The sequence below is a fragment of the Phoenix dactylifera genome, unplaced genomic scaffold (assembly GCF_009389715.1).
Source record: "Phoenix dactylifera cultivar Barhee BC4 unplaced genomic scaffold, palm_55x_up_171113_PBpolish2nd_filt_p 001232F, whole genome shotgun sequence".
In the NCBI taxonomy this organism is placed as follows: Eukaryota; Viridiplantae; Streptophyta; class Magnoliopsida; order Arecales; family Arecaceae; genus Phoenix; species Phoenix dactylifera.
In genome coordinates this window covers 58,516-78,424 of record NW_024068567.1, presented here as the reverse complement: position 1 = coordinate 78,424, position 19,909 = coordinate 58,516, and the positions used below count along the sequence as shown (strand labels likewise).

Sequence of the window (19,909 nt, the reverse complement as noted above, 5' to 3'; positions counted from 1 at the left end):
AATTCAGTTGAACTTAAGCCTATTTCTAGTGGCCTGATAGCATTTGTGAGTTCACTTCAATTCCATCACATATCTAGCTTTAATTGACTATTAAAGTTTAATCTATTTTCAATTGTCTCAACAATTGAATCAGAATGAGGAATAAAAATAGATTCGAGATGAGACAAACAAAAGAGGTTAGAGACGGCTCAATAAATGTCTAAGGGTTTCCCTTCGAACTAATTCAATCTTTAATCAAGCTCAACCACTCCAAATTTTGTTCAAGCTTGATTGACTGGTTGGTTATATGACAAATGAACCAAAAGTCAGTTGTTGAATTAGATCTACTCCTTCATTATAAGGTAACAAATATTTATTATTAGATCTACTCCTTCATTATAAGGTAACAAATATTTATCACAATATAATTAATAATTTTATGCCTTATTAAGCCAATCCTTGTCAAGTTGAGCGTGATCAAGCTGAGTTGTTTCAAGTTTGGGTTGAAATTAATTTCAAGCTGTAATTGAGATCAAGCGTGGCTCCTTTGTTATTTGATTAACCCTAGTTTTAGTCTGATTACATATTCAGTTGAACTTGAGCCTATTTATAGTGGCCTGATAGCATTTGTGAGTTCACTTCAATTCCATCACATATCTAGCTTTAATTGACTATTTAAGTTTAATTCAGTCTTTAATCAAGCTCAACAACTCCAAATTTTGTTCAAGCTTGATTGACTGGTTAGTTATATGCCAAATGAACCAAAAGTCAGCTATTGAATTTGATCTACTCCTTCATTATAAGGTAACAAATATTTATCACAATATAATTAATAATTTTAAGCCTTATTAAGCCAATCCTTGTCAAGTTGAGTGTGATCAAGCTGAGTTGTTTCAAGTTTGGGTTGAAATTAATTTCAAGCTGTAATTGAGATCAAGCTGGCTCCTTTGTTATTTGATTAACCCTAGTTTTAGTTTGATTACAAATTTAGTTGAACTTAAGCCTATTTCTAGTGGCCTGATAGCATTTGTGAGTTCACTTCAATTCCATCACATATCTAGCTTTAATTGACTATTTAAGTTTAATTCAGTCTTTAATCAAGCTCAACAACTCCAAATTTTGTTCAAGCTTGATTGACTAGTTGGTTATATGACAAATGAACCAAAAGTCAGCTGTTGAATTAGATCTACTCCTTCATTATAAGGTAACAAATATTTATTACAATATAATTAATAATTTTAAGCCTTATTAAGCCAATCCTTGTCAAGTTGAGCGTGATCAAGCTGAGTTGTTTCAAGTTTGGGTTGAAATTAATTTCAAGCTGTAATTGAGATCAAGCATGGCTCCTTTGTTATTTGATTAACCCTAGTTTTAGTCTGATTACAAATTCAGTTGAACTTGAGCCTATTTATAGTGGCCTGATAGCATTTGTGAGTTCACTTCAATTCCATCACATATCTAGCTTTAATTGACTATTTAAGTTTAATTCAGTCTTTAATTAAGCTCAACCACTCCAAATTTTGTTCAAGCTTGATTGACTGGTTAGTTATATGCCAAATGAACCAAAAGTCAGCTGTTGAATTAGATCTACTCCTTCATTATAAGGTAACAAATATTTATCACGATATAATTAATAATTTTAAGCCTTATTAAGCCAATCCTTGTCAAGTTGAGTGTGATCAAGCTGAGTTGTTTCAAGTTTGGGTTGAAATTAATTTCAAGCCTAGCTCAATTTCAAACTTGACTCAATTACATCAGAATCGAGATTGATTAGTTCTTATTTCCAGCTAGGCTCGAGCCAAGATCAAGTTGCTAAGGTCATTGATAACCCTGGCTAAGGATAATGAACATATGATTTGTATTGGTTGATAGTAAAGCCTATGATGGTTCCAGAGTGCATAATGAATAGAAAAAAATGGCATAGTGCATGGAGTTTATATCCATGCATAGAATTTTGAGGTTTAGATACATATTAGGGAAGGACTAGAGAGTTCTAGGGCTTCTTAAATTTCTTATTAATTTTAAAAGATTGTAGGGTTTCTACAGGATCAAGGAAGAGGTTTGGGTAATTAAGAAATTTAGTGATATTATAAGTTTGAAAATATAATAGATTTATATATATGAGTCCAAATGAAACTTTGACAATTTAAGTTAGATAGGAGATGGCTTCTCTTATTGTTGCTATTTTGAAGGCTACCTTGAGAAATCCTCAAAATACTGAAAGATAATAAAATGAGGAAAGAAGATAAATAAGATAAAAGAAGTTAAAAGTATGAATTTAAAGAGAGGAGAGTGGCAAAAAAATTTCATATGTTGAAAAGCTCTCAATTGAAGAAATTCTTTCCAAAAATTTCTTCAATTGACCTCTTAAATTTGGAGGCAAGAAAGATTTCATGTGTTGAAAAGCTCTCATTTTTGAGTATCCAAGAAGTGAATATGTTCTTCTATGCATGTGCATTTTTGCAAGCACTTTAAGATATTTGTTGTGCTTGGTTCACTTGTACTTAGGGTCTTGTAGACCTTTTGGCTTTTGGGTATAACATGTAGAAAATTTCTTATTTATGGATATTCGATAAGTGTTATAGTTTTTTATTCCACCCTAATTGACAAAAGATTAGTAGTGTGTGTTCTAGTTTTTGATCCTTACCTAACTACAAAAGAGCAGTGGAGTATAAATTATTGTTTAACATTAGGTTATCTTTCGTTTAATTTCTCCAATTGTTTAATTCCTATAGTTTGACTACAAACAACTGCTTCATAATAGAGAAAGATGTTTTTTAATGAGAGGAGAAGAGAGGAGGGCCAACTGTAACAATCCAGGATCTCACTTAAAATGGCTAGCCGGAAGGTATTATTTGAGTTTTTTGATCCTGTATAAATACCCAAGATCTACCCAGCGAATAACCGATATGGGACTAAACATACGCCCGCACGGGTCCTCACATACTCCCTCCGTTCAAGCCCTGACGTTCTCGTCAGGCTAAGGATTTAAATCCATTCAAATATAATCACAAATACCACAATCGGCTCATGGTTAGCCCCAATGGATCTGTGCTGCAGTGTCTCCTAATCCACATATATTATGGGCCGAGTCTGCTCTGATACCATTTTTAACAACCCAGGACTTCACCCAAAATGGCTAGCCGGAAGGTATTATTTGGGCTCCTTGATCCTGTATAAGTACCCAAAATCTACCCAGCGAATAACCGATGTGGGACTAAACACATGCCCGCACGGGTCCTCACACCAACAATCATAGAATGACGAGCTTTAATTTGGGCAATGACAGTGCATTATCAGAAGGTAGTGGGGCAGGATTGAGAGGTATAGGTTTTAGGGTTTGCCTTTTTTCAATTAGAAACACTTTTTTCTTTTAAATCTAAAGAATGAATCTTTTTTTTAATGATCCATACCCAACCTGTAGAACAAACAAGATGTATCCTCCTCATGTTATTTATTTATTTTGTTCCTTTTTATTGGTTGGGGGATTGGCGGGGTGTTGGGTTGTGTCATGTCAACTTGTTTAGGTATGCGCACATATAGGATAGTCAATTCAAAACCCAGGAAAGCCATTTTGTGAGAGTCCAAGAAACATCTGCACCTCTTTTGCCGTAATGTGTATTAATGGAGAATGATGATTATTTGATGCACTCGAGCTTGGAGTTGCCAATTTACTAGCTAGGCAGGTCCTTTGTATGGGACTCATTAATGAAGTAGGTAAATGGGCAGATGCTGCTCAGCCTTTTTTTGAGGGTGTGACTTTGTTTTAGTTTTGCCTTTTTTTTTAAAAAATAGTAACGCATACAGCACTAGATTATGTAGCCACCATCTAAATTGAGTTGGTCTGGCTACCTGTACTGGTTTTATTTTTTTCTCTCGCTTAAACAAATCAAGAGTCTGAAGTTACTTAGGTTGGCATTCCGGCTTTCTAAGCTACTGTCACCTCAAGTGAAGGGCCTGAACTACTTCATCTAAAAGTGGCTATCCCATGCAATGTGGATCCTGTTTGCATGTTTGAGGCAACAACGCAAGCACATCAACTTTATTTTCTTTGTTAATAACAGAGGTGCGGAGTGAACTATAAATCAATCTTGATAAATTTTTTTTTGGTACAAATCTTGATAATTCGGTGTCCTCATCTGCTGCTTGCTATCCAACTCTGATTTTAAAACTTTGATGCGGAAAATTTTCAAAGTCTGGCATCATCAGGATCATTCGTGATGGCCAGTTTATAAGAAAGAAAAAAAATAAGAATATATAAGAGTTCTGGAGAGGCCTATCTAAATATGCCGATAGTAAAAACCAATCTATAAAATGTTTCAAGCTGCGAAAAATAGTAATCACTGGAAGATAATGCTTTGACGCACCATATTCATATCTATATGAGATATAGGTTGTCTATAGTTACAAGTAATAGAATTCAGCACACAACTCGGAATCTGATATATCTACGAATTCTACATTACGTGCAACGTCATCTGCTGCTGCACTTTGTTTCTCTCTGAAGTACTTCATCTTAAAGTGGTTATCTCATGCAATGTGGATCTTGTTTGCATGTTTGAGGAAACAACTCAGGCACATCAACTTTATTTTTCTTTTTTAATATTAGAGGTGCAGAGTGAACTATAAATCAATCTTGATAATGCGGTGTTTTCATCTGCTGCCCGCTATCCTACTCTGATTTTAAAACTTTGATGCGTAAAATTTTCGAAGTCTGGCCTCATCAGTAGTATTATTTGGGATGATCAGTTTGTGAGCCCCAAAATTAGAGTAAGAGTTGCAGCGGTTGGCCCGTCATTGAAGAAGTGTATGGCACAGCATTGAAGGGAAAATCTTTATAAAGGTTTAATTATGATCAAATACTTTTAGGACAGTAAGATGGTTTAAGGATACATGTGAGTCAAGTTGCTAGGAAGAGGTGATAAGAGTATTTGATGGTTATCATATGCATCATCATCATTTCAAAATATGGATTATACAGCAATTGTCGAAGTTGAAAAGATTCGGCAATGCTGCCCCATTCTTTCAACTTTCGATCCAAAAAAAACAAAAGTGGCATTTAAGTGTGTAAATTATCTAGTTACAAAAAAATGTTAAAGCACCAAAAAATTTTTTAGCTTCGTATAAGTACCTAATATCTACTCAGTGCATTGCCAATGCGGGACTAAAATATACATTCGTATGGATTCTCACATATTTTTTCTATTTAAGTCCGGACATTCTTATCAGGTTAGGAGTCCAAATCAATTCAAATCTAATCACAAGCACTATGATTATCATTTGTTACAATTTAGAATTTTATTCAAAAAGACTATCCGAAAAATCTTATTTAAGTTCATTGGTTACTTCAGATGTGCTCGTTCATAGCTGTTGCAGGACTAAATACACACAGGCTTGGTCCTTGTTAACATTTATCTAACTTTTTTTCTCACATTATCCAACTAATTTTGGGATAGACCAATACTATCATACCACGTGGCAACAGGTAGTCATCATCCTCTCTTTAACAAGCAAGAACTTGCGGCTCTTGACGGGACAAAAATAATTGCCAGAACCATAAGATCAACGTCATTGCGGCGAACACCAGAGCCTTGAACAAACGTCAGAAATTCCAAGCCACAAAAGCGAGATGCGAGAAGAACGGGGTCATCCTCACAAGCATCCAAATCCATGCCATATCTTCAGTCCACGCCGAAGCACCACGTCTACAGCAAAACCAAAGTTGGCCATGGGGACTGGAGAAGGCCACAAAAGATGATCGAAGAGAGCCATGTTAAGCGCTCCTCCTCCTTGTATGTCTCCATGGCCCGCTCCTCTCCTGTGAATACCTTCACCAACAACATCTCCTTCGCTTCCAATACCCCCTACTCGGTTGGTAGGAGACCCACTTCCGCTATAGTTCCGGGCAAGCCTCTCATGGTCTGGAGCTGTGACACGAGAGACTCCTATGGTTCTCTGGTACTCAAACTCCTCTTTCTCCTCTCCATTCTACCTTGCAATTATGATTTTTGGGGTGTTTGTTTCACAGGAGGCCAATGCTTATGTGTTTAGGTAGCTAACTTGGGCTACAGTATGAGAGATGGGTTAGAAAAGAAAACAGAGATGGCTTATAGTCCATGGATAAACTTTTTAACTTACTTTAAGAAGTGTTTGCTGACAACATTACTGTCAGGACTTCAATTTTGGGCTTGAAATTTTCAAGTCATAACACTGGATTCAGGCATCAATCTTGTAAGAGCTGTGAACCTCTGTTATATGATAGAAATACATTGTGCCAATGTGGTTAAGAATCTTGGTGAATCGTTTCATTGATTAGTGAAATCACTGATGGTCTATATTCAAAAAAAAAAAAAAAAAATCAATGGAAAATGCTTCTGAAATATCACAGATTAAATGTCGCACCAACTTGATGTCTAGGATGTCAAGAATGATGGATGTTTATCTGCTTTTGATGTAATAGCAATCATAGAAGACTTTCAAATCAATGTAATAGCAAGCATTCCGCACTTAGACGGTGGTTATGAACATGAAATTTTGCTTTACTGCTTAGCATTCCATTCATCAGAGACGCTTGTAGCCTTAGTTAACCAGCCATGGCATTGGTGCCAGAGGACTCGTCTGTTGATCTGTGACAGTGGCAGGAAAAAAAAAACTCTGGTTTCATCCCATAGTCATGAGAAGACTAACTGCTTTAATTTGGTGTCTTGCACTCTCATGTGCAGCACCAATAACAGATCTACCTAATATTGTTAGTTGGCTTTGTTGTGGCAGATCTACCTAAAATTTTATGTTTCAAGTTGGTAGAATAAGTTTCCATAAAGTGCTTCTCTTGAGAGGTCACTTACTCCCCCTTGAGACACAATGTGATTTGCCAGTTTCAAGCCAATTTAGATGGTATATGGCTCACAGTCTAAATGAATTCCTTACTTTTCATCGCTGCTGTGATCTTTCTTCTGATAAAACTCGTGGATTACAGAGCTGAAAAGACAAAATCTCCTTAAAAATTGATATAATCTTCAAGTAGAATAGCCTCTTGTACCTTTTTTCTTTCCTGAAGATTGGGGTTTTTATCTGGGATACATGATGGTATATTTTTGAGGAAAGGGAAGTATTATTATGGTATTATGTGCGTCTTTCTTGATCAGGCTGCTAGGATTTTGGGTCCTCCAACAAGATTTGAAGCTTCAAAGCTGAAAGTGGTCTTCATGGGAGAGGAAATGCGCACGCAGCCTCTGTGTATCACCACCAGAGCTTACACTCTCACACACTGTGACTTCACTGCCAATTTGACCCTAGCTGTCTCCAACTGCATCAGCAATGACAAGGTATGAACTGTTGATGAGGCCTGCTATAAAGGCATTTGCAAACATTTTGTTTTTTGGTCACTAACTTTGCTACAAACTCAACAACCATTTACTTGATGTATGATACAATTTTGTGACTTGACGCATCCTGAGAAAGTCCAGATGTAGGTATTTCAGTTTTGAATGATTTTTGGCACAAATAGCTAATAAAATGGTCTCAAAATATAGAATGCCTTTGTCGACTTTTGTGTCCAACGATTCGATTAAAACATAGATAACATGATAAGCATACTTTACATTGGATTCCTTGTAGGTGTTGGTTCAAATATAATGAGGTCAATTCAGAACTTTCCTACTAAGAAAAAGAAGATAATGTCTTCCCCTCATCTTTCTTGTTTGATTACTCAATTTTTCTGTGTTTTTTTTTTTTAAACAATAAAACTCTATTTGACCAAATTGTTTGGTCATCAGCCATACTGCTATATATGGCATCACTATACTACAGAGACTACTTCAATACATTCACGAATGTATAGAAACATTCATACAAACATTTATTTCACCTATGCATTTTGTTTGATCTGGACATGAACCTATTGCGCCATGAATTGATACACTTAGCTGATTAGCCTACAATCAAGCAATGTAAACTTGAATCATGTGATGACAGTTGAGGGGCTGGCAAACCACATTGCAAAGAGACGACGTGGTGGCTGAGTGGAAGAAAGTGAAAGAAGAAATGTCTTTGCATGTCCATTGCTATGTAAGTGGAGCCAATCTATTGCAAGAACTTGCCGCTGGGTTCAGGTACCATATCTTCTCTAAGGAGCTACCACTGGTGAGTCCATGTTTTAATAAATATAGATGCTACCCATCCTTTCCTCTACATAAGTTTGAGCAGTTCACTCTGTCATCAGCACCATCGCATAATCTTTATAGTCATCGTTCCTGGATGAAGCAACAATGTTTATGATCATTAAGAAGTTTGCTTCAGAACTTAAGCTTTTAACCAAGACTGCAATGATATAGATCAAGATGTCAATATGATTGGGCTAATTGGTGAATTGTTTCTAGGTTCTGAAAGCTGTTGTACATGGAGATTCAGTACTCTTCAGCAAGCACCCAGAGTTGATGGAGGCTAAAGTCTGGGTGTACTTCCATTCCAAATCAACAAGGTACAATCGTGTGGAATGCTGGGGTCCTCTTAAGAATGCTACACAGGTGAGGGGAAAATATGTCCACATTACACACCATATAATATCAAGAGCTGCAATCTGTAATACATTATGTACTTCCTTGATTACTAAGTTTAATATCGTTCGATCGCCAGAGAACATATAACATTCGATCGGTCTGACTCCCAAACTGCGGTTGCAGCAAAAACCAAGAAGTGGGCTAACCCTGAACAAGTCTTACATGCTCTTGTTGCTTTCCTTCTCTGAGTTTAGAATCCACAGCAACTGTCCTACAATGCAATCATCAGAGATGATATGAGTACTGCCATAGTCTATTCTTTCTTTTCATTCATTCCCTTTTAAGGCGGACAAGCAGCTGAATTATTTCATGAATTCATGCCTATGGATGCAGTGCATTTCTGTATTCATGACTTAGGAAACACATGACATTGTTTTTCTGAACATATTTTGCATTGAAACAAATGTCTGATTGATTCCATTTCTTGACGAATTTTGTTACCCGTTGCGATCATCGATCACACTTTCAAATTTGTGCAGATTCCAGTGTGATAACAAATAGATGACTAGTGTCTGTCCAACTTGTTTCATTATGTATAATTCTTACAGGCGGGGGACTTAAGACAGCTGCCTTCATAATGCGTGCTGTCTAATTATTTCCTGGGCTGAAACTTTATTATGAACGCATGCTGTCTAAATTATTCTAGGCGGAACTTTTGTTATTACAGTAATTTTCTGCATTAGTTTCTACTTCAGACATTATATGAACTTGTATGTAAGGCTGGCTCAGTGCTCCTGGGCTGAAGTTTTATTCTGTGCGCCCTAACCAAGGCATTGAAACAAGATCTCCAAATTGGTTCAGATGAGGTTTGTTCTTTGAGTTCAGTTAGGCAAAACAATGACCTGACGCTGAGGCTGCCTTTGGTCGAACAAAAAACTTAAAACTCCAGATCCCGGTTCACCGTCGTCCTGTCGGCTCGGTTCGGTGCGCCTCGGACTAAATGGTTCGGGGCTAACCATTTATTAAGTCTAGGATATTTTATCTTCATGCCTTTCTATGTGACCGAGAAGCTTCATGGCTCCAGTCATGCACACTCCTTATTATAGGACTTTTATCAGCTCGAAAAAAAACAGGCCCAAGGCTCGTGGCGGAGACCGCCCGGGTGCAGACGGCTGAGATTAGTTATGCTTCCTTCTTAGAAGGGCTTTTGATAGCTCGGGATATCTGGATTTCTCATTCTGCCTCGGCAACCCCCGTACGGTGTTCTTCACCTGGGAGCCCCCACCCCCTAGCTTTCTCAAGGTCAATTTCGATGGGTCGGTGCTGGATGGAGGCACAAAAGGTGGAGCAGGTTTCGTTATTAGAGACCCAAACTCTAAGGTTGTGGTAACGGGAAGCTGTCAGATATTTGACTGCATGGTTCCCAGTGCCGAGCTGAGGGCTACCTGGGCAGGTCTCCGAAATGCTCAGCGTGTGCTATCAGCTAGTTCCGTCATCTTGGAAGATGACTCGGCTACGGTCATCGGCTAGATCCAGGGGGTCCGAGGGTCGTTGCCGGTGACCATCCACTGCTTCGTGACATTTGGATGATGATGAGGGATGGAAAAGTTGTCTAGGTTAAGCATGTGTTTAGAGAAGCCAATGGGGCTGCGAACTGGGTAGCTATCTACGTGGCCAACCACGCCGACAACACCGTGTGGGCAGGGAATGGAGAGCTGCCTCAGGAGCCCTGTAATATTTTGTTTTCCAACTTTATTGGGTGTATGAATCGCCCGTTGTAGCAAAAAAATAGAAAAAAAAAAAAAGAAAAAGGCAGGCCCGGTTCGATTTTTATTTCTTCTTTTTGAGCCGGGCTTGGACTAGGAATATGGCAAAAACTAAATAGGAGAGTGTTCGGCGTGGTCCAAAATTCACTAAGGTTACGCTTAGACTTGATACCTCTAGGTCTGGTTTGGACTGTGCTCGGATTGAACCTGAGGTTTGAAGTTCGGGTTTGTCCCTAAGAGCCAATCCATGGACATCCCTAAGGGGCCGCTTTTCTTCGATTGGGTCTAACAAGTTCTCATCGGTTTAGGTAATACTCCTAGCCAGAAGAAGTTCTAGTCCACTTTTGATCAAGTACAATAGATCTGAGAAATGGACGGCTAAAGACGGGCCAAAAACTCATCTGATTCCTTTGATACCGAAGGTGAAGAGAGGCAGCTATACAGCTTTGAGTTTTCCTTCACCATCATATATAGAATAATGGAAGTAGTTGTTAGCTGCTGGCAGTACTATGGTTATCAACCAGAATATGTAAAACATCTCTAAGGTAGGCAGTAGATCGTTCTTTTTTGTATGGAGTTTTCGACCGTAGAGATTTCACTATCAAAGGTTTTAATAAAAAGTCATTTACTGGTTGATAACTGCATTTCAAAAGTATTGTAAAACTTTAACATCTATCAGGTAGCCAAATTGTAAAAATAGTTTTAACATCATGAATGATAATAAAGGAGGTTACATAGTGCATTCAATTATCTAACATTTTGTACTATCAAGAATTATTATTATAAAGTATTTTTAATTTATAAATTTTTTATTTTAATATTTGATTTAAATACAATTATTATAATATAATTATTATAATCATAATAATGATAATAGTATGTAAAATAATTAAATTTTGTAATATTTTTATATTATATTATTATATTGTTTTATCAAAAATTGTTGTTATAAAATATTGTTAACTTAGAAATTAGTTTCCAGGACTTGAATCTGAGTTTTTTGTTTTTTTAAAAAAAAATGCTTCCTGATGCATCTTAAGCATAGCTTTCTCTAATAAATCTGCCTTTTGAGAACCTAAAAATCTAATTCAAAATTTTTTAGCGAACATCTTAAAAATATTTAAAGAGCTTCTGATCCTTCGGGAGACCCTCTTTGGCCCTCCAAAAGCAAAGAAATTTTTTGATGAGGCCTGATGCGGTTACTTTCCAATAAATAAAAATTGGATGAGGCCTGATGCAATTACTCTCTGATAATGCAAGGAAAGAATATAAATTTGGTGAAAGTATCTTCTCAAAAATAATAATAATAATAATAAAAGGTGGAAGTGCCTGATGCCAAGAGCGGAAAGCAGAATGCCTTTCCAATAACAACCAACTGTGGAGCAAAATGCAGCAGCACTTTTAAATTGCAATGGCTTGGTTAGCATGGAGGACTAGGGATATTGTGGTTTCTAGGCAGCATTAAATTCGCTGTATATGAGTATCGACAGGTCGACTAAATATCTTAGATCCAATGCTTTTTATGGATCTAGATAATGCTAGCAAATAATTAAAATGCTCCGAAAGGACTAGTCGATAATTTGATTCTCGGTTCAATCAGGCAGAAACCAAATTCAGGCTTTATCATAGGTTTAAGCATCGGAATAAAGCTTCGAACATATCTTAACTTGATTAGGCTCACAAACATGCATGCACACATATACATGAGCACAAGCATTTGCGCACATACACACACAATTTAATTTCAGAACACGATGTTGTCTGAAACATACTCGTGTTCAGATCAGGCCGAAGTTATATTCGATCAACCTCATTCTGATAGAAAATAAGTGGAAAATGGGTTGTGAATTCACATTCACAATTAATTTCCAGCTTAACTTGGACAGACCCAGGCTCAAAGTGGGAATTAAGAAGGGGAATAAATTAAAACATATATAACACAACAGCAAGAACGACAGTAGGGCCAGTGATGGCACCTAGCGTTTCCATATTCTCGAGTGGTTCGCAGCCTATCCTGGTTTGATGACATGATTCATTGAAGCTAGGGATAAAAGGTGACAAGGTGAGGAAAAGCACATCACAAGGCCAAAGTAGCTGATCTCACCAGCCTCCTAAATCCGAAGCGCATGTTGGCCACTTCCTCGTAGGCTTGCAGTTACTAACGCCATCTTCCATTTTGGAGATCTACCCCCTCTTTACCTGAGACTACAAACAAAGCAATAATTGAAGTGCCTCCAAGGCTTTGGAGCTTTTCGACAGCAGTGGGAGATGGCAATAGGATATGCTTTATGGGTCATTTCTATTTGAAAGATAACGTACTGTGTTGTTCCTTTCTGGGGCTACAAGAAAGATCGATTGGTGGATCGTCTCTTACGAGATACTGGAACGATTGCAAGAGCTTCATGCATGTGGTGGTCCTATTTGTGGCTTAGTACAATAGTACTGACAGCAAACAATGAGCTAGCGTTGGTTCCACTTTGGAAGAATAAACAAAGAGAATTATTGGATCTTATTTGCACCAGCCAGGCAAGAACCTCATAAGATTTCATGTTCTTCTTCTTCTCATCTCTCTCTCTCTCTCTCTCTCTCTCTCTCAATATTTATAACAAGATTTCATGGTCTTAAATCCTACTAGATCAGATTTATTGTACTATTTGATATTTTAACGATATAAAGAGAACAGGTTAACAACGGGAAGGAATGTTGATGCATGATTTTGTATTCATTACATAGATCTTAGTGTATCTTGATGACTACCTAGAAATATCACATCCATTCTCCACCTTTTGCATTCGAGAATGGGCCAGTATTTAGTAGTTATCTCTATCTAGCAAAAAAAAAAATCTTATACATAGAAAGAGTTAGACTACATGTTTTACATGAATTCCTTGAAAAAGAAGTGATTCAACATAAATAATGAACCATCCGTATTCAAGATGTGAACCAGTGAATATGGTCTATACTATAAAAAATATTTGGAAACTAAAATTCATGTATTTTGATGGTCTTTAACTTAATCATCATGTAAGTATCAAAAAATTCGATCTTAATAGGATGATACTTCAGATTTAATATAATGATACTATGTTTTACTATAATATAATAATCAAATCTAGTGAATTTAAATGTAGCAATGTTTTAAGATATGTTGATAATGATTCATAAATAAACTTTCACTTTATATGCTCTATCATATATTTTATCATACTAGTGCAATATTTGATACTATGTATTTTTGTGTCGACTTGATACATATGTTAGGAAGCATCGAAAAAAATGAACTTTGGTTTCTATATTATTTTGTAATATAGATCATATTTAATTGTTTGGATCTTGAACATAGATGGCCTATCATTTATTTTAAAATCACTAACTCCTTTTCTTAAAGGGTTAATATAAAGTATGTAATCAAATTCTTATACATACATACATACATACACAACTGATTATCATGAAACTTTAATATCCAACTCAGGGAATATTTGTTGATTCATGCCTAGATCTCTAATTCTCGGAAACCATCAAGTATTAAGATCCATAAAGTCATTTCTGAAAAATTTGCGTTCGTCCTTGAGCTCTCAGCAAAAGAAGGCTCAGTGAACAAAGTAACCACTCCATATATTAATATGCAACATTTTAAAATAAGAGAATGTCGACAAGGTAATCTATTATTGGAGGATACAACACTTTGCCGGAAAGAGTAGTCGTCAATTTGCTTTCTTGCCTTGGTTGCCTATGATCCCAATGTATTCGGCTGGTTGGAGCCAAACTTCAAATGCAGTCCATGAACATATGAAAATACCAAAGGGACAACCGTGATTTATATAGTCAACTTATCTCACTTCTTCAGTACATGGCTTGGGTTGCAGGCAGCTAGCTGCCATCAAGGCCATGCGGTGCACATCATGGATAGCACTGCAGTCGACTGTAACCTAAGCCTCGTAGCTGAACTTTTGATCATATATAATTTATATATCCCACTTTTCATTCTGGGCAGGCAAGAAACTATAGAGCCATGCATCCTCTAAGATTTCTAGCTTGCAGGATCAACTCAAACATGGGTCGCACAAAAGTTTCCCAAATGCTATACATAAATATATATATATATATATATATATATATATATATATATATATATATATATATATATATATATACACAAATTAGAAACAGAAATTGACAGCAACAACAACAACAAAAAAAAGTGGCCTTGGGGGGCAGGGCATCACATGACTATCCTCGCTAGATCCACACCTCAAGCCCTCGGATTTCCACAAGGAAACAACATGATGTTTTTGTTTTTGTCCAAATATAATGCAGTGAGGGAGTGAGGCAGTGAGTGCGAGTGAAGCCATGTAGCTCCATGGGCGTAGAACCAATGATCAAAAGGATCCAAAAGAGCAAGTTAGGTTGATGGATTCTTGGAGGCTGGAAGCCAACGGGTGAATGCGTGGAGGGTCCGCATGTCGGCCCGGTAGTGATGCTGGGTGAAAGCCATGAGGTCAGCCCATGTGAAGTCCGGGTACAACCTCGGCCGGCCAAGATCCCCTGGTGGAGGCCGCACCACCCGGTCCTCCCTCGGGCACAGGAAGAAGGCCAGCGATCGCCGCTCCTGCTGCCGGTTCACCGCCACCCGGTGCAGGCAGCTCTTGTACCGCCCGTTTGACAGGGCCTGCAGATGCAACACATCAATTTCACGCGTAGCAACTCCGTTTTATCATATTTCTTCAAGTACTTGGATTTTTTGGAATCAATTCTATTGGACCTCCCTTGCGAATGTTTTTACTTTTCTTTGTTTCAGCTTGCCATATTAACGTTTGTCATGCGGTGGCAGGTGCAGGATGGATGCTTGCTTGTTTCCTGTTTCGAATTGTTTCTATAAAATAAACTGATGGCAATGTGGTGGAAGGCAGCGTATTATTAGCTTGACTTGTGGTGGAATGGTGCACCATCGCTTGCAGCCTGACGCACGTCATGTCCGCTGCTACCCGCAGGAGATGAAGTGGTGCATGACAGTTTGCTCTCTTGAAACATTCGAAAAGTTTCATGCATGCGAAGGTGCACTGTTCTGAAGTACGTTTAAATCCATGATCGGTAATATATGGGAAAATGGAAGCTGGGGAGTGAATGATGATGAACGTATACCACCATAAACCTCCATAAACTGTGTGTGTGAGTGTGTGTGTTTATTTATGTATATCATAGGTGTGTATAAATGTCTTTTAGTTTTGAACTCTTGCAATTAGGGCCAAAGAGGCCTGATAATGTTTTTAATTTCTTTTCTTCTTTTGGATGAAAGGCCTGATAATGTGTTAAAACTTCGTAGTGGTTAATTTGTTTGGTGCAAAATTAGGTGACGAAACTTAGCTACCACCACAAAGTCTAGGAGAATTGTTCGAACTTGGCTATTACTTTTCTAAGCATTTGTAGGTGCAAATATTAACCTGTACAATAGAAAAGTCTATTTTTCATGAGTTTGCAATCTGCAGCATCATTTGTAGAACTACGTAATAGCAGTTCACAGTTTAGACGAGAGAAAACCGAAGTCTGCTCTTTAGATCGACTGTTATTTTATGATTATTTTTTATTGATTAAAAATTTTTGTCCAACATTTGATTTTGATGCCCATTTTCTGCTCACCGTTACCCATTTATAATTGTCTATCGAATATTATAACTATATACACAGATAAGAACGACTGTACGCAAAATAGATTTGACTTTGTATCAGGGATTCAATGTCAAGTGGTAATTAAATACGTCAGAAATAAATATAAAATGATAGTCAAATTAAGGATTGGATCTTCATTTGTTTCCTGTCGGAAAAAGAATGCAATATATTTTCTTGCCTTTGTAAAATTGTTGCCGAAAAGATGATAAATATGAAATATAAGTTGGTATAAACCAGGAATTGGGGTGTGGTTTGGTTTGAAGATGCACCACAAGCCTCTTGAGCAATATGTGACTTGGATCCGACGAAATTAAGATGGTCAGTGCACTATGCGAAATGTTAAGCACTATTTGCCCACACAATTGTGGAGGCATATTGACAAGACAGACAAGCCAATGTGCTGATTTCACTCTTATGGTGATACCATAAATATATGAAAGCCTAAGGCTTATGCAGAAGTAAAACCTTTTAAATGCAATTATATCGGTATTCTAGGACAGATGGTAAACCCAACGCTGCAGAAATTATATCTAACACCGAATGCATCATATAGCTGTGCGCCACACCAATCTGTCTCGTATGGTGTATGACTATGTTGGTGCATGAGATGTAAGGGCATAGTTTGCCCATGCAACTACACAACTGCATGCATGGGACCTACCAAGATCACCTCCATATGTGTGCATCCACATCATCTCACTAATCCAAACAAAATTCCATGTTAAGCAACCAGTAATTAACCCTAACTTAAATGACTTGTCCTTTTTGCTTCATGACCTCCCTGTTCTATTTATTTACCAACCCCCTTCGCTTAGAAAGTGATACGATTAGTATCAGCTTGTTTATAAACATAGGCAGCACGCATACCATGAACGTGTCGCCAATATTGATCACGAGAGCGTCACGTATCGGGCGGACAGACTGCCATCCACCGTCAACGAACACCTCGAGCCCCCCCACCTGGTCTTGTTTGAGAACGGTTAGCGAGGTTGGGTCGCAATGCGGTCCGGTCCCGAGTGCGAGCTCCGGCTCTTGGCATGGAGGGTAGTAGTTGCATCTCATTATAGAGCTGCTGTCCTCGAAGAATTCTCGGTAGAACGATCGATCTACTCCCAAGCTGATTGCTAGGATCTCCATGATGGCCAATGACAGGTCCTTCATGGCCTTACAATACTTTTGATAGACCAACCTGTATGAACCCAGGTGTTCGTCATGTTAGCAAGCGACCTACCTAATTAAATGCATGTTGGTGGTGTAACACTGGATAAAAGCTTACCCCATTCTCTCAAAATCTTTGCCTAGGATGGATGTGAAGTAGTCCACGACCGTGTGTTCAGGACCAGATTCAAGGTAGCCAAAGGAGAGGGTCTCCTTCCAAGGTAGTTTGGAGGAGAAGCGGTCGGAGTGAGCCCCGGCATACCCCCACAGGCTCCCTGGCTTCCTCTTCGCCTGTAGCTTGCAGCTAAGGGGAAGTCTAAAGAATTCATCCATGCAATCAAATGCGTCTTGGGTGAGTGACGCATCGACACCGTGGTTGGTGACCTGGAAGAAACCGTGGCTACTGCAGGTGGTCCTGATGAGCTCAGCCGCTCGCAGTGTGGAAGCCTCGTCGCCTTGGAAGAAACCCTCGAGGTCCACCACTGGCACATTGAGTTCTTTTAGAGTGCTCGGCCTTTCACTTGGAGGCCATATGAACTCGCTCGGGATCTTGGTTTGTTTTCGAAGCAAAGAGGAGTCAAAGACCACGCCACCAGCATTGGTGTCTTTCTTTATGTCTATTGGAGGGCAGAGGAGGATGGAGGTGGGACTTGAGGCCATTTGGAGAACCACTCAAGAGGAAGTGTAGGGGAGGAAGAAGGGAGGAGATGGACAGTAAGTATTTTGGGGGCTGAAGGCGCTATTTATAAGTGGGGCAAGGCAACAAAAGGACGAAGAAAGAGTTGAAACAAGGAGGGGAAGGGACCCTTGGTGCATGGACCATAGATGGAGAAGTAAGTTGTGGGGCAGAGTGTAAGAGGATAAGGCCAAGGCCGCCCATTGGTAAGGTCGAAGCAGCACTGTTGGAATCTTTTGTTAGGCAACTGTCAGTTGCGACAAACTAAATAAAAGCCGGGTGGTCTAACCTCTCTTTTAACATTAACCTCCTTGCTCTTTTTCCAAGGCATTCGCCATCCGCATGCAATGAGGTATGTTCTTTTGTTTCCGTAGGAGATCCTCAGCAGCCCAAGTTGCGGGAATGTAATTGGTGAGAGTAAGTGCAATTCCCGGCTATCATCCAATTCAGCCTGCAATGTTTATGGTTCAATGTTCACTATAGAAAAGCCGGGTGTAGTGTTTATCGGACCCTGGCTACAGGTCAGCACGACGACACACACAGCTTTCTAAGGAAACAGCTGGATCTCACCCCGTGACCAGTGCCAAGTAGGAACCACTGCATCACTGAAGTGGGAATTTCGGCGGCCATCCTAAGAAATGAAGGGCACCTGCCGAGCAAGAACCATTGCATCACTGAGGTGGGAATCTTGACAACCTTCTTGAGAAGCAAAGGGCAAAATAGCAAGATTACCGAGTAGCCTTGTACCTGATCAAACTATCTTTAAGATGAAAAGTATATCAATTCAAATTGAGCTATCAAGTAAACAAAAAGACAAGCAGGCTTTCATTTCATTCATCAGAAAAAAGAAGAGAAATACAAAATAATGGCTCACAGCCGAGACAACACAAACAAAAAAAAAGGAGAAGATACCAACAATGGTAAATACAATCATTGATCTCTCCTCTCCCCTTGTTGTTCTTTCTTCTTTTCCTCTTCTTCTTCCTCGGCCTTGCTCCCTGATGCTCGAAGAAAGGCCTCCTCATCCGAGCACTCGCTTGAGAAGGTAAGCTAAGGTCGAGCTTAGGGGCCACCTCATGGATTCCTCCCCGACTGACAGTAAGCTCCTTCTTGAAAGAGTCCCTGGCAGCCTCTAGCATCCCGTTGCAAAACTTTGCAGAAGTCTTATAATCCACAACAGCGTGTTGGGCCCTCTTTTCGACACGGGAGGCCTCCTTCTTTGTCCGGACGACCTCTTTGGTTGCGAGGTCGACCCTCTCCTCGAATTGGGTGGCTCTATTCTCTGCCCAAGTAAATTTCTCCTTAGCTTGGGAGGCCGAAGCTTGGCTGCAGCAACTACGTCCTTCAGGAGGAAAATCTCTACATCGGCCTCCTTCCTCATGTGGGCCCCTTCCTCATTGATGACCTGCTGCATCTCTCGCAACCAAAAGGCCATCTATCCCAACTTCGTCTGGAAACTCTCAGCCTTGGAGTTGAAGAAGTGAGTCTATGCCTCGGCCTCCTCCCTTCTCTTCTCAGCCTCCGCCTGCTCTGCTTTGACACGAGCCCTGTTGTTTTCCACCTCTCAGAGGAGGCAATTTGAGACCTCCAACCTCTACCGACGGGAGCGGATGACTTTAATAAGTACACAGATAGTATACACTCCCTACAGAAAGAAAGAAAGAATTGATTATTGAAAAACAACAAATGGACGGAAGAACTAGTCCGATTACCTCAACGGTGGTGCAGCAGGATGAGCTGATCATGCTCTCCAACGGTCTCCGTCGCAGCTTCTCATCACTAGGGAGCATGAACCCTTAGACCATCTCTCACATCACTCAAAGATCGCCCTAGCTCAGTATCCAGTCGGAGACCCTTATTGACTAGTTCGGTACAAAGGTTCCTGACTCCGTGTTCCGTGAAATTGGTAGGAGTGAAGATGTCGACATCTGCGTTCCCCTAGCAAGAGGGTTGAATGTTGGCTCAAGCGCCTTGATCGGTAGGTCAGTGGTGGCACAACCGACGGAAGAATGCAACCCCTCTATCAGGGCCAAAGAGGGTTGGCAGCCTCTGGCACAATCAACAAAACCCGAGAGGCCGCAGAGGCCATCCTATAAATCGGAGAGATCACCGGAGAAGATGATCGTACACTAATGGTGAGGGAAGTAAACACCTCCACCTCC

The 19,909-nt window shown here is 39.3% G+C and overlaps 3 protein-coding genes across 3 annotated transcripts; 1 reads left to right on the top strand and 2 right to left on the bottom strand.

Annotated features, from left to right (window-relative positions):
* The first annotated feature begins 5,522 nt into the window (after positions 1-5,522).
* On the top strand, positions 5,523-8,999 carry LOC103718704 (magnesium dechelatase SGRL, chloroplastic). The gene is made up of 5 exons (XM_008807633.4): positions 5,523-5,937; positions 7,125-7,304; positions 7,954-8,121; positions 8,358-8,504; positions 8,614-8,999. The coding sequence occupies exons 1-5, from the start codon at positions 5,650-5,652 to the stop codon at positions 8,638-8,640; spliced, it is 810 nt and encodes a 269-aa protein (XP_008805855.1). The 5' UTR covers positions 5,523-5,649; the 3' UTR covers positions 8,641-8,999.
* A 5,439-nt stretch (positions 9,000-14,438) lies between these two features.
* LOC120108228 (gibberellin 20 oxidase 2-like) lies at positions 14,439-17,087 on the bottom strand. Its single transcript, XM_039121802.1, has 2 exons — positions 16,712-17,087; positions 14,439-14,954 (listed from the first exon to the last, which is right to left on the bottom strand). Exons 1-2 carry the CDS (start codon positions 17,072-17,074, stop codon positions 14,649-14,651), a joined length of 669 nt encoding a protein of 222 aa, XP_038977730.1. The 5' UTR covers positions 17,075-17,087; the 3' UTR covers positions 14,439-14,648.
* Positions 17,088-17,185: 98 nt separating this feature from the next.
* On the bottom strand, positions 17,186-17,765 carry LOC120108230 (gibberellin 20 oxidase 2-like). Its single transcript, XM_039121804.1, has one exon. It carries the CDS (start codon positions 17,729-17,731, stop codon positions 17,186-17,188), a length of 546 nt encoding a protein of 181 aa, XP_038977732.1. The 5' UTR covers positions 17,732-17,765.
* Between the last annotated feature and the right edge of the window lie 2,144 nt (positions 17,766-19,909).

What these genes read in the sequence shown, in the direction of transcription:
- LOC103718704 (XM_008807633.4), top strand. Translation starts at nt 5,650, where the DNA reads ATGCCATATCTTCAGTCCACGCCGAAGCACCACGTCTACAGCAAAACC. An exon ending in ACTGCATCAGCAATGACAAG is followed by an intron (nt 7,305 to 7,953) that starts GTATGAACTGTT and finishes ATGTGATGACAG; the next exon opens with TTGAGGGGCTGGCAAACCAC. An exon ending in CTCTTAAGAATGCTACACAG is followed by an intron (nt 8,505 to 8,613) that starts GTGAGGGGAAAA and finishes TTCGATCGCCAG; the next exon opens with AGAACATATAACATTCGATC.
- LOC120108228 (XM_039121802.1), bottom strand. Translation starts at nt 17,074, where the DNA reads ATGAAGGACCTGTCATTGGCCATCATGGAGATCCTAGCAATCAGCTTG. An exon ending in TTTCTAAGCGAAGGGGGTTG is followed by an intron (nt 14,955 to 16,711) that starts GTAAATAAATAG and finishes ATATGATAAAAC; the next exon opens with GGAGTTGCTACGCGTGAAAT.
- LOC120108230 (XM_039121804.1), bottom strand. Translation starts at nt 17,731, where the DNA reads ATGGCCTCAAGTCCCACCTCCATCCTCCTCTGCCCTCCAATAGACATA.